Here is a 13,198-nt window from a genome sequence, read left to right on the forward strand (position 1 = left end):
CTGACCACGGGGGGAGGGAGAGAGGGGGGACGGCGGGGGGGCGGGAATGGGATTATTCTGGGTGAGCAAGTAAAGTCTCGGAGGCCCAGCTTATTAGACCTGGGGAGGCTCCAATGTAGAAGCACAACATACCCAGAGCTGTTATGCCCTCCCTCCCCAGAGCATAGCCTGCATGCCTGGGGACTTCCAGGACTGCAATGACAGGACTCCCTGGAACAAGGTCAAGGGGACCCTCGCCAGGTCCAGCCAAATGGAGGAGACTGAGCAGTACTCCCGCACCATCCAGATGTCCTTGTGCCGAGGTGCCAAGCGGGCAGGCAATCCCAGCACATACTCCCACTGTTCCAGCCTATGTGCCAACCCCAGACACTGGGGGGCCTGCCCTGAAAGTCCTCCCAAGAAAAAGTCCACCACAGTCAACCTCACACAGAAATGTGAAACCAAAGACCCTCCTGTCACACCCATGCAAAAACTCATCTCCTTGGTGAGGGAATGGGACATGGTCAATTGCAAACAATGGGAATTCCAGCCTCTGCCGGCTCCTCGGAGCAGCGCCTTGGAGGAGGCCACCCTGCAGCTCCCCTCGGGGAGTGAGGCTGCTTCCCAGCCCAGTACCTCAGCTTCCTGGAAAGGTCATGCCACAGCCCCAGAGAAGGACCCAGGTCTGCAGGCAGGGGCTGGAGCTGGAGCCAAAGACAAAGGGCCAGAGCCAACGTTTAAACCATACTTCCCCACAAAAAGAGCTGTCACCCTGAAGGACTGGGGCAAGCCAAAGTCAAAGGAGAGAGGTGAGTCCACTCTGTGCCAAGCAGCAGATACAGATATGTGACCTACACAATGGCATGGCTTGAGGGGCTGAGAAACCACATAAAGCGTAAGGGAAGGGGGCATGGCTTGAGGGGCTGAGAAACCACATAAAGCTTACGGTAAGGGAGCACAGAGGAGGCTGGGGGCTGGAGAGTCACAGAGGACGGAAGAGAAGCCTTGGTGCTTGTGGAAGCAGGTCATCAGTCTAGGAGGCCAGGCTTCACCTAGCGGGAGATAAGACTGAAGACAAAGTAATCAGAACAGGTCTTGTGGCCCAAGTTCAGGACCTGGCACTCTGCTTTGATTCTAAGGGGAGTGGGCAGCCATTGCAGCATTTTAAACAAGGGAGTAAAATAAATTAAAAATAGCCGGCAAGTGTGGCTCAGTGGTTGAGTGTCAACCGATGAACCAGGAGGTCATGGTTCGATTCCTGCTCAGGGCACATGCTGGGGTTGCAGGCTCAATCCCCAGTAGGGAGAGAGCAGGAGGTAGCCGATCAATGATTCTCTCATCATTAATGTTTCTTTCTCTCTCGCCCTTTCCCTTCTCTGAAATCAATAAAAATATATTTAAAAACAAACAGGGGAGCAGTCAGGTGTACATTCAGAAAGCTGGCTCCAGAGGCAGAGGAAAGGCAGCAGCAGGAAGGGAAGTGTTAGAGTTGGGAGGTCATTCTAGATGAAACAGGCTAGACAGGACGGGGGCAGAAGGGGTAAGGATTGGGTCAGAGGGGTCAGGTTTCTGGTTTGGTGACTGCAAGGAAGTGGATGGTTACTGAGGTGGGAGGACAGGGCAACGAGCTGGAGAGTGAGGTGTGCTGTGTCTGGGGGGAGGTGCAGAGCACATGTGCCAAGAATGGCCATGATGGACAACTTCCTCTGCTCTGCCAAGCACACTTTTCAGAGTGGACAGACATCAAAGACTCGCCCCAAAAGCTCCTCTCGTTTTACAACTTTACCAAGGTTCCCAGTCCCCAGCTGGGTTATTGTCGGCCTTATCTGATACCAGTCTTAGTTCAGCAGCGAAATTTGGCGAGTTCCTTAGAGTCCTGCAATTTAGGGTCTGGCTTGATGATCCCAGGGCAATGGAGAGAGGAGAGCCGGACAGCCCCCTGCCATCCCAGGGTGCCCCTGCCGAGAAGCTGGAGTGACTGACTGTACTCCAGAGTCCCTCCCTGCCTGAGCTCTGAGGTGGCTTAAGAACGCTTCCCCCACATTTTTACAGAAAGCCCTGGCCCTGAGCAGCCTCTGCCTGAGGCCAGTGACCTAGACAGCGCAGGGGTCATCCTCAAGGTGAGCCACCCCCCTGTGGTGGGCAATGATGGCTCCTGCATGTTCTTTGAGGACAGCATCGTCTACACCACACAGATGGACATCGTGAGGCACACACTGCCCTCAGCCAGCCCCCGGCCCCGAGGTGAGGATGCCTGAGGCTGAGCCCCGAGGGTCCTCCAGGGGGAGTATCCCTCAGCAGCCCTTACCACAGGCTGCCTCTAAGGCCCTAGATGTAGGCAGAAGTGGCCACATCCACTCTCTCCTCTATAGAGGTGACCTTCCTGAGTTTCTCTCTGTCCTGGGAAGAGATGTTTTATGCACAGAAATGTCACCGCTTCCTGACTGACATCATCCTGGATTCCATCAGACAAAAGGACCCCAAAGCCATCACAGCCAAGGTGGTCTCCCTGGCCAACCGACTGTGGGTATGTACACGACAGGTTCCTTCTCCTCCTGTCCTCTTACCCCACAATAAGTGGGGAGTAGGTCAGGGACAGAAGGGTGGCAAGAGAAACGGGGACAGGAAGACAGGGCAACATCATTTGGACCAAGCCTTGGCCAAGGCAGTGTGGGGTGACAGTGCCCCCTGGTCCCTGCAGCTACTGCAGGCCCAAGGGAGTCCCTGCTGTACATCCCACTCTGAGGGGCTGAGAGCAAATATGTCAGACAGCTACCCCGGCCCGGCCTGACTGTGGGCTCTCCTGGCAGACCTTGCACATCAGCCCCAAGCAGTTTGTGGTGGATTTGCTGGCCATCACTGGCTTCAAGAATGACCGGCATACCCAGGAACGCCTGCACAGCTGGGTGGAGGTGAGAGCCACCTGCACCCACTGGGATGCAGGATGCCTCAGATGGGTACTGTGTCTTGCTTCCCAGAAAGCAAGCTGGACAGCTAGACCTCAGATCCCTGGGTCCAATCGGGAGTGGGGAGGAGGGAGAGCTGAAATTAACCAGTCCGGAGTGGTCAAAAAGCAGTATTCAGGCTACTTGGTTTTGTAGTTTTCCTCCTATGATACTAATTTTGCCTTCATCACTAACAATGGCCACTCTCAGGAAAGCCCATCATACAAGCCCAAGATTTTGGGATACTGACATCAGAGAAACTACTGGGAGTCAGACCTTTTCAACATGTGATACCCACTTCACCTACTTAACCATAATGTCACCACTTTTGTACATTCCTTTTATAGCTAAGCAGCTTTAAAGCACTTTTATATGGAAAATGAAAATGTTCAGTAAGGGCAAAGAAATGACCCAGGGTTTGTTTTTTTTTGTCTTCCTTAAAATGATTTTAGGCTATATTTATATTTAACATTGTAGGTGAAAAAGATTTAGCTTTAATCTGGTACTTCTGTAATCAAGTACATTATTCTAACACCTTATCACAAACACACTAGTGCCAAATCATTAGGCCTCTGGTGTCATTAGAAAGGTGAAATCAGCATCTACAGCTAGAAAGTGGGAAAATAGCGGCATTTTTTGACCCTTTAGCCAGTTCTCTGGTAGCCACTCTTAGCCACAGCCCTGTAAGATGTCCTTCGCCAGAACTGAGCCCAAGAACATTAAAGTTTCCCAACTACTGGCCTTACCTTGTCCCTGCTCCTGCCCCTGCCCAGCCAGGAAGACCTGCCCGCACAGAGCTAGAGCAGACAACTGGACAGGAAATCAGGGATAAGAATGACCTTTCTTTCCAGCTCACACTGCCTTTCGCCAGGAAATATGGCTGCTGCGTGAACCTGCTCGTCCAGAGGGGCCTGTCTAGGTCTGTCTCTTACTCTATCTTGGGCAAGTACTTACAAGAGGGCTAGGGTACCCAGAGACACTACCCCCACATGTCCCAGGCTTCTAAGACTCATTTGAACCAAGGATGTCCCAGAATTCATGTATCAGTCTGTTTTTTATTATAAACAAATAAAAGAGTAAATAACAAGTCAAAGTCCTAGGATCTCTCTCTGAGATGCCAAAAACCTAACCACCAGTGAAATAAGTTTAGACAACAAATCTAATTGAAAGCTATTCAAAAGGCACTGAGTCAATAGAACCAAACTGACCCAGGTAAGAAGGGGCTGGGCCTGGGGAGCCAGGGCAGGCAACAGTAAGGGCCCAACAGGATTGTCCCTTAGTTTGAGGAGCTTGGCTTTGAGACCAAGATTGGGAAGCAGCTGCTGGGACTTGCCCGTGCTCCTCCCGAGGGCTGGTGCGTATAAGGCAAAATGGCACTCACATAGGACAAGTCCTCGAGGCCCCTGCCCAGAGCCTGCCCTGACACACAGCTGCTGTGGCTACTTGGTGCCCACCAGCCTAGAGCATGGAAACACCCACGCTCTGCTCTAGCCTAATCCTAACCCACAACTGGGTGGGAACTGGAGAGACAGGAGGGGACATGGAGCCAGGAGCCCAGGATCAGGGTGCTCATTCAGGCTCTGCAGCAGAGTCCCCTGGAGTCCAGTGGGTACAGATGTCAGAAAGGGTAGTCAACAGGGCAGTGCATGTGGGCTGGAAGTGGCCCAGGTGCCAGCTATGCCCTGGTCACAGTAGATCCAGACAGAGGTGATGATGTTTGGAGTTATAGGCTGCTGGATCCACTGCTCACATTCGAGCCTGGGCTCAGACCTGTGGTGCCAACCTAGGCATGAGTGCCTATTTCCCCAGCTCAGGGTCCACCCACCCCCACTCCCACCTAAAGGAAAGGCAGCCATAGGCCCAGACTGGGTTGGGGAGGGGCTGGTGCGTATGAGGCAAAATGACACTCACATAGGACAAGTCCTCGAAGGCCCTGCCCAGAGCCTGCCCTGACACACAGCTGCTGTCAGAGCCACTGGAGCCACTAGCGGATGGGCACTGGGATGAGACCTCTGAGTCCTCAGGAGCTAGGGCAGGAGAGTGGGTGAGCTGTGAGCAGGGGTGGCCAGAGCCCAAGTCATGCCCTCCTGCCTCTGGCTAAGCCCAGACCTACTCAAGGATGGCTGGCTGCCCAGCTCCTCTTCAGCCTCCAGCGATGTTTCCTCTGGGAAGCTGGTGGAATACAGGGGCCAGCGGAGGCCCTGAAGAGTCGGGTCTCTGTACAGGTGCAGGTTGAGGGACCCTAGTACTGAGCCAGAGGCAGGGTCTGCAGGAAGGGCGCTCGAGGCCCCCAGATAGGGGCTCTCACAGTCAAGCGGGGCCACAGCAATGGAGGCCCGAGAACGAACTTCTGCATAAGAGAGAGGGTCAGGTTAGGACAGGTGAGAGCCCACCTGGACCAAGGTCCTGAGGGAAGCGAAGACTGGGGCTGACAGAGGTCCTTGTTGCCTCCCGCGCAGCTTTCCTTACCCCACCCACAAGGCTACCTCGGCACTTTAAAACGTAGTTGATGGTACGGTCGCTGATAGCTTCCTCGTTGGGGGCGATGTCCCGGAAGGCTTTGTTCCCCACACCCATGGACACCATCTCAGCCACGCGCATCTCTGGGTGGAGAGAGGGCATAGCTGGAGCCCTTTGTGACATTACCCTGCCCCTCGGCCTCTACTATTCCTCCCCATTAATAGGTGTTTCCTTGACACCCATTCCCAGCAGATAAACCATCCCATGCACTGAGCCTTGGAGGTGCCAGACTCACTCCTCCCAACAATCCTGTGGGCAGGTATAATTCCCCTTTTAGAGACGAGGCCTCTGATACTCAAAGAGATTAAGACTGTATCCATGGCCTGGCCAGCATGGCTCAGTGGTGGAGTGTTGATCTATGAACCAGGAGGTCATGGTTCAATTCCCAGTCAGGGCACATGCCCGGATTGTGGGCTTGATCCCCAGTGTGGGGCATGCAGGAGGCAGCCGATCAATGATTCTCATCATTGATGTTTCTATCTCTCTCTTCTTCTCCCATCCTCTCTGAAATCAATTTAAAAATATTAAAAAAGAAAAAAAAAAAAGCTGTGTCCACAGTCAGAGACAGTGACAGCAGGACTGCTGCCTTGGGGGTGCTTTCCCCTACGCTGGCTGCTGCTGGGCCTCCTCCCCCCTTCCCAAGCACTTCCAGGTCCCTAGGCCTCCTCTGGCCCCTGTGGGACAACAGAAACTTGGGGGTGGGGGCGGAGGGTGAAGTAGGGACAGGGGCCTACCCTTGTTGTGGACGGCCTGCTTCCAGAGCAGGCGGGAGATGTCAGCCGTCCAAGCCTGCTTGGTGGCCAAGCTGGCGGCTTGCAGCACAAAAGTGTCCCTGGCCTTGCGACGGCGGAACCAGATCTCAAAGCGCAGGTTGCTATCCCCACAGCACTCGGTGAGACCGAGGTCTGCCATCTGTGTGGCGGAGAGGGATGTGGTGAGGCATGGGAAGCAGGGGCCCAGGGTGGGGCGGTGGGCCTACCTTGAAGGAGCGCTTGTAGGCAAACATGTCGATGCCTGTGGGTCCTCGGCGCGGCTTGCTGAAGAGCAGCAGCTCCTCAAAGAGGAAAACTCGGCGCAGGGACTTGTGGCGCCCAGCACGCACTGTGAACTCATCTTGTCGCACCAGCTGCCCCTGTTCCTTGAGGTTGACCTGCCAAGTTGGGGCCCAGTGGGTGCCCAGCTTCTTTGGCCCCACTGCACCTTGACACCCACTGCACCTGCCCACCACGGCCTGGCATGACTCACGTCACAGCCCTGGATGGCGTCCATGGCAAGCAGGTCGTTGCCATGTCGCAGCTGGAAGCGCACCAGGCTCTGGGCAGCCTGCAGAGCACTCAGCTCCTGCCTGGGCCCCCCGCAGGCCCGCGCCAGCTCCTGGAGCAGCAGTGCGTACTTGCTCATGCGCTGGATGGGCTTCAGCAGGTAGGAGGCCAAGTCCAGGTGGTCCCCCAGGGCTTGCTGCTTGTCCTGCCAGGTGGGTGGAGAGCATCAGGTAGCCTCAGGGTACTCCCGCCACCCCCCGCCCCCTCACTCAGGCTCGCCTACCTTGAAGAAGGAGTGGCCATAGCTAGCCATCAGGGCATCGGAGCGAGGTTTATTTTTGCTGTACAGCGCATACATCCCAAACTGCACCCTCTGTGAGGACACGTAACTCAGCCCCAGGTGCAAGGGGGCCAGCTCCCAAAAGCTGCCCTTGCTTTGAACAAGGGGTGATCTGGCAAGAGCTGCCCTATGCAGAGGGGGACTGCTCACAGCGAAGGAGTCCTGTACCCAGCTCGGCTCCTCCCACAGCTCTGAGAACACTCTGGTCTTACCTCACCTTGGACTTACTCCTCTGCTCACTACACTCAGCCACCTTGACCCGTCTCTTCCTGGACCACTGGGCCTCTTTCCTGCCACAGGCTTTGCACTTGCTCTTTCCTCTGATGGGACACCATGACTCCAGCCCCGCCCTCTGGCCTGAGCTCAAACATCAGCTCCTCACAGGCCTCACTGCTCCAAACCCTGCCCCACTGGTAACTCAATCTTCTCTCCTGATTATTTTCCTCCAAGCCCCAACTATAACCTGGAATTACCTTTTTCACTTTTATGTCTCCTCTCCCTAACTGTGAGCACCCTGAGGGGCAGCGCCCTGTTAGTCTCGTTCACAGATATAGCCAGCACAAGGCCTGGCACCAAGCAGGTGCCCAACAGCTTTTATTGAGTGTGGCAGGGTAAGTAGGGGGCAGTGTGACTTAGGGGGCTTACGTGGCGCAGGAAGGCATAGGCCACCCGGGGTGGGTGCTGCGTGCAGGCCTCCAGCTCACGCAGGAAGAAGTGGCAGTGGAAGTCACGCAGCTTTTCCAGATTGCTGAAGAGGTGGGCACGCTGCCCACGGAGGCCCTGGGGCACATCGGGGCGATCCAGCTCAGGGAAGTAGTTCTCTATAGTATAGTCAAGGGCACGGACATACTCCCGCTCCGTAGCCACCATCTCTGCCAACACCAACTGGAGCCTACCAGGTAGGAGAAGTCAAGACCCTGCCATCTGCCCTGCCACTGCCCTCCCTGCCCTGCCCAATGCCTGTACCTGCTGGGACTCCTGGGATCAGAGCTGCCTGACAGAAGCATGGTGGGGGATAACCCAGGCTGGGCACCAGCCTCTGGTCTGTGACAGGCAGCCACACTGGCCGCTTGGTGGCAGTGGTAGACAGACTCTCTGAGACTCCGCCCCAGATTCCGATCAAGGCTGTATGCCTTCCTCAGCGGAGGGGTGGCAGGCACAAGTGGGACCTGCCTGACACACGGGCTAGCTGTGCTGCCCGTCGGTAGTGGCTTCAGTGCAGCCTCTAGCTTCTGGTCCAGGGCCAGCCAGGTGTCCTGGCACTGTGCCCAGGCCTGGCGGCACTGCTGGCGGATGCCTTCAGAGCCTAGGCCCGTGGCCAGAGCCCACATCTTTCGGAAGTGGGCAGGAGGCAATTCAGGGTGCTTAGTCCAGTGCAGCTGCAGCCGTTGCAGCACAACCCCTGGGGGCTCCTGCTCCAACTCTGCCAACACCCGCTGCCCCTCCTCAGCCCATGTCGAGGCCTACAACACCAAGGCGACACAGGCACTGAGGGAGGAACGCACCAAGACTGCTGAGGCTTCTCCCTGTTCCCCATCCCCACAGGGTGCTGTCCCCAGGCCACATCCCCAGTGGTTGGATTTAGGGGTCAGACTAAAGACCAGGAAGAGCTCAGGCTGTGGAGGAGCTGGGCAGCCACCCCTCGGGCCCTACTGACCACCCAGAGCCAGGGGCAGAACCCTCACACACCTGCTTGAAGAAGCACGACAGCCTCTCAGCATCTGCCAGCCACTGCCGCCGCTGGGCCAAAGCTCTAGAGAATTCAGTCAGCTGGGCTTGCAGGGCCAGAAAGCGGGCCCCAACGGGACCCAGCTCAGCTGCTTCCCAGCCAGTCAGCGGCTGCAGAAACTTCTCCCCTTGCCTGACCTGCTCCTGGAGACACAGACTGGACTCAGCAGCCGAGGTCTGATGGTCTAGCCCCCAAGCCCAGGTCTCCTGCACTGACATTGCACATCATCATCAAGTCTCACCTGTCAAAGACCCTCTCTCCACTCCCCACACATTTCCTTTTTCCTTAGCCCCACAGCCAAACCTATCCTCACAATCACCGTGTCTTCACCTCATCAGCCCCCTCCAATCCCACTCCCAGCGTATCTCAGGACTCGTCTGACTCCGCAGCTCAGCAACATTCAACCCTCTCCTGGCTCCTGACCCCTCCTCACTCTCCTGATTTTCCTCATCTGTCTCTGGTGGTTCCTCCTCCTGCTCCCAGACCCTTACCTGGGCCATTGAACACTGAGGCTCCTGAAGACAGTCCACTGTCTCTCCCCAGGCAATCTTGTGTAACCACACTTCAAATGTCACCCATATCCACCAAGTGACCCTCTGCAGCCAGATCTCTCCTCTAAGCATCAGGCCCAATCCTATGGGTCTTCCTCTCATTCCCCATGGCCATCTCCAAAGTACACCCAAGACTGGATTCACAAATGCCCTTCCCCCAAAAAGTCCTTGTCTCCTGGTATCTCTCAGGAAACAGAACCCATTCATTCTTATCTTCCTCTCCCTCTTACCCTCTCATATGTGTCCACCATCAAATTCCATTTAATCCATGCCCTCTGCTATCATCCTGGCCAGAGTAACCATCTCCCACCTGAATCACTGCAACTGCCTCTTCAATGGACTCTCCACATCCATCCTCCAAATCTCCAAATCGTTGTCTACCCAGAAACTAGGGTAATCTTTCTAGAACACGATCTGAATATGTGACTTTCCTGCCTAAATTGTGCACCTTTACAGGGCCCAGTGATCTGGCCACTGAGCACTTTTCCAGCCTTGTTTTACCTCATCCCACCCACCTTTCCCTTCCTCTTCTGCTCTGCAATTCAACCTGTCCTTACAGTTCCTCAGGCAAGTCATGCTCCCTCCTGCCACAGGACCTTTGCACATGCTGTTTGTTCCCTCAGCCTGGAATGTCTCAGAAAGTTTGCCCAATACCCCTCTGGCCTTCCTTCCTTCCTTCCTTCCTTCCCTTCCTTCCTTCCGTTCCTTCCTTCTTCCCTTCCTTCCTTCTTCCCTTCCTTTCTTTCTCTCTCTCTCTCTCTCTGCCCCTCTCTCTTGCCTTGTTAAAACAAGGCCCCCAAAAATTTTGGTTACCTCCCCCCCAAAAAATTGGGAGAGAGATGGCCATGTCTTTCTTATATACTGAGGTAGAACCACCTGCATTGCTTCTCTCCAGAGCTTTTTGCTTCAGTTTGCAAACACACATTTATGACTTTGAACCTTTAATACAACTTCTCTGCTGTACTACAAAATCCTAAGAGAGTATAGATTTGCTTTCACCCACCCTGCATTACCAATCCCTGGCAAAATGCCCCAGGACCTACAGAATAAATAAATGGCCAAACTCACCTGGGCAACCTGGTCCAGCTCCCGAAAAGGGCCTTGGGCCTGGAGCAGGGTGTCCATTGAGGGCTCCCCTGGCTCCTCCAGTGCTGGCCAGCCCACCTGCTGTAGCCACACTTCAATCTGGAGGGACACAAACAGGGCAAGGACACCTGTTATGGGCTGGGGGGTCATGCTTGAGATCAGGGGTGGGCCCATCTGGGCGGATAGTTCCCACCTGGTGCAGCCCGCCCTCCTGGGCCTTCAATGTCTGGATCAACTCCAGTGCCTGTATTCGACGGTTACTATGCAGGGTCAGTTCGTGCAGCAGCCCATCCACGCAGCCATAAAGCTCATCAACCTTGTCCACCGCTGGCCTAGTGCAAGGTACACCATCTCAGGGCCCCTGCCAGGTGCCTTGCTCCATTCCACCCTGTCCTGAGACCACAATCCTGGCTGGTTCTGAGCCAGCTGAGGCATTGGCATGGGATATGGTGTGCTGGTGCAAGATCTGGGAGCTGGGCTGGTACCTACCTGTAGTCTGGGCTCTGGGTCACCTCTGGGACCTCCTGCTTCAGCCAGGCCAGCTCCAAGCTCCCCTGGCATTGTAGCCATGCTAGCTGTGGTGAGTCTAGCACGTGCTGCATCAGGACCTGTGCCTGCTGTAGCAGCTGATCAACTTCCTGTGATTAAAGGCAACAGGTAGTAGATGTGAGCATGGGAGAAAAAGAGGGAGACAGGAAGCACTGGGGAAGAGTCAGGAGGAGACACTCACCCCAGTCTCCATGGGCTGGGGCAGAGCCTTCACAGTCTCAATGGCCCCCTGGAGCAGGGTACAAACCACTTGGCAGCTCTGCAGTAGGGCTTCTAGGCGCTGTGAGTAGGGGCAGGCATGACAGAGGGGTGCACAGTGCTGGTCCCATCTGGGTTCCAGGATGCTGCAGCCAGCTCTGGGATGTTCCACCCGACCCAGAATCGCTGTCCAACTCCCCAGGGTTCAAGTCAGTTGTCACTGCCCTGCCTGGATCTGGATCCCCTGCCAAGTCTCCCCTCTGCTGGCCAGGCTGCCTGCATACCCGCTCTGTGCCCCACCCTGTGCACTGACCATCCGGAAGTGCAGCCAGGCCTGATGGCAGTAAGGCAGGCCTCCTCCCAGTGAGGCCGGTAACCATGAAGAGGAGATGTGGGTCAGCAAGCTCTGAAGAGAGGACAACTGCTCTACCTGCAACCAAAAATGGTGCTGTGACCCAGGCCTGGGGGGAAGCATCCCACCGCCACCCCTGGCCAACATGGCTCAGTACCTGCAGTCCTGAAGGCACCTCCTTGGGCATTTTTCCCACCAGCAGCACCTGGTGCACCGACCCTGGGACTGCCTCCTGAAAGAAATCTGAGCTCATCCCTGCCCCAACCTTACACAAATGGAACGGTTAGGGGTGGGGAGCCACAGTCCAGTACTCACTTGCAGTTGGCTGAGCCCCCAGAAGAGGGAAGAGCTCGGGGGACAAATTCGGGCATCCACTAGCACAGTCAGTCCCAGGGCCTGTACTTCGAGCCTAAAGGAACAGGCTTCATTCAGGACCTAATTCCCAGGCCCTGCCATCTCTGGGCTCAGGCTCTACCCACAACCTGCTCCTCCCCCAACCTGGGGATGCTTCGCAGGTAGAGCAGGAGGCGGACGAGTTCCTGGCTGCTGCACAAGGGATGAAGCCAGGTGTGGCTATGAGCACACAGAAGCAGCACTGCCCGGCCGTCTGCATCCCGAGTCCCTGTGGGGAGAGGACAGTGAACATCGTCCCAATCAAGTCACCCTACCTCCGCCACCTCTAGTCCCTCCTGCTACCTGGCAGGGCAGCCATGCCACTGGCCAGCAGCTCCCAGGCGAGGTCTTGGGCCAGAAGGTAGTCAGCGGGCTTAGGGAGGCTGGATCCACTAGGGTCTTGGAAACGGAAATGGCTTGGGTCTGCATTGGCCCATCTATCCAAAGAGCCCCTCCTCTGACCTGGGGCTTCGGCCAGAGTAGGGCTGGGGCCCTCCTACTCCCTTCCCAGGCATCTCTGCCCAGCCCTTACCTGCCTCCAGCCGCTGTGATGTCTCAGCTAACGGGCCTCCCAGGTTCACAGAATCGCTGCCCAACTCCCCAGGGTCCAAGTCAGTGGTCAGTACCCTGCCTGAATCTGGGTCTCCTGCCAAGTCTCCCCCTTGGCTGGCACTACTGCCCTGTGCCAGGCTGAGGTGGGAGGACATTAGGCACAGGAGGCTCTTCACTTCAGAGGGGACTGGTTCCTCTGACTCGCCTGAGGAACCTCCTAAAGCGACCCTCTGGCCATCCCCTGACCCATCCACAGCCATCTGTCCTGGGGTTGGTGGCAGCTCCCCACACAGGGGGCCGCCCTGCAGCCCGTCACCCTGAGCTGCCCCTGCGGGGGGTCTCGGAGGACTGGGGTCCTTAACCTGCACCTGGGGAGCGGGCTCCTCCTCATCCCAGGCATCCCTGAAACGGCACACAGCAAACCTCCAGTCGGTGGCTTGGTCCCGGGAGTCCGGAGACTCCTGCCCATCCTCCGGGGACCCCTCCATCACCCACTCCTGAAGGTTGGGCCTGCTCATGGCGTGCGGGGGAGGGGCTGGGGCCTCGGTGTGAACGGAGGCCTCAGCTCATCCGGGAAAAGGGTTCCAAGCGGTCGGCAGGGTAGCACGCGGTGGCAATGCAGGCGGAAGGCACCAGGCCGGAGGAGGTGCCAGTGTGGGTGCCCGGGCACAGGGGGCGCAGATGCGGCCGCGGTTCAGGCCTGAGGAGGGGGGGAAAGGCAGGGGTCTCCCTTCCGCTCACG

General features: G+C 56.5%; 2 protein-coding genes across 2 annotated transcripts in view; one reads left to right on the forward strand and one right to left on the reverse strand.

Moving 5' to 3' along the window:
* KCTD19 (potassium channel tetramerization domain containing 19) overlaps nt 1–3,994 on the forward strand; it is a 22,565-nt gene extending 18,571 nt beyond the window's left edge. The window contains exons 12-16 of the mRNA XM_006769784.1: nt 161–788; nt 2,032–2,223; nt 2,352–2,506; nt 2,790–2,891; nt 3,776–3,994. Coding sequence (XP_006769847.1) covers nt 161–788; nt 2,032–2,223; nt 2,352–2,506; nt 2,790–2,891; nt 3,776–3,889 — 1,191 coding nt within the window. The 3' untranslated portion in view covers nt 3,890–3,994. The remainder of the gene's footprint in view (nt 1–160; nt 789–2,031; nt 2,224–2,351; nt 2,507–2,789; nt 2,892–3,775) is intronic.
* A 52-nt stretch (nt 3,995–4,046) lies between these two features.
* PLEKHG4 (pleckstrin homology and RhoGEF domain containing G4) overlaps nt 4,047–13,198 on the reverse strand; it is a 10,458-nt gene continuing 1,306 nt past the window's right edge. The window contains exons 2-22 of the mRNA XM_006769794.2: nt 12,437–13,156; nt 12,208–12,303; nt 12,010–12,133; nt 11,827–11,920; nt 11,669–11,743; nt 11,473–11,589; nt 11,143–11,241; nt 10,902–11,050; nt 10,606–10,744; nt 10,395–10,511; nt 8,736–8,918; nt 8,013–8,509; nt 7,692–7,938; nt 6,990–7,079; nt 6,690–6,911; nt 6,424–6,594; nt 6,179–6,356; nt 5,411–5,527; nt 5,038–5,274; nt 4,836–4,951; nt 4,047–4,694 (exon numbers count right to left, since the gene is read on the reverse strand). Coding sequence (XP_006769857.1) covers nt 4,689–4,694; nt 4,836–4,951; nt 5,038–5,274; nt 5,411–5,527; nt 6,179–6,356; nt 6,424–6,594; nt 6,690–6,911; nt 6,990–7,079; nt 7,692–7,938; nt 8,013–8,509; nt 8,736–8,918; nt 10,395–10,511; nt 10,606–10,744; nt 10,902–11,050; nt 11,143–11,241; nt 11,473–11,589; nt 11,669–11,743; nt 11,827–11,920; nt 12,010–12,133; nt 12,208–12,303; nt 12,437–12,974 — 3,612 coding nt within the window. The 5' untranslated portion in view covers nt 12,975–13,156 and the 3' untranslated portion in view covers nt 4,047–4,688. The remainder of the gene's footprint in view (nt 4,695–4,835; nt 4,952–5,037; nt 5,275–5,410; nt 5,528–6,178; nt 6,357–6,423; nt 6,595–6,689; nt 6,912–6,989; nt 7,080–7,691; nt 7,939–8,012; nt 8,510–8,735; nt 8,919–10,394; nt 10,512–10,605; nt 10,745–10,901; nt 11,051–11,142; nt 11,242–11,472; nt 11,590–11,668; nt 11,744–11,826; nt 11,921–12,009; nt 12,134–12,207; nt 12,304–12,436; nt 13,157–13,198) is intronic.

This window comes from Myotis davidii, unplaced genomic scaffold, assembly GCF_000327345.1.
Source record: "Myotis davidii unplaced genomic scaffold, ASM32734v1 scaffold243, whole genome shotgun sequence".
NCBI lineage: Eukaryota > Metazoa > Chordata > Mammalia > Chiroptera > Vespertilionidae > Myotis > Myotis davidii.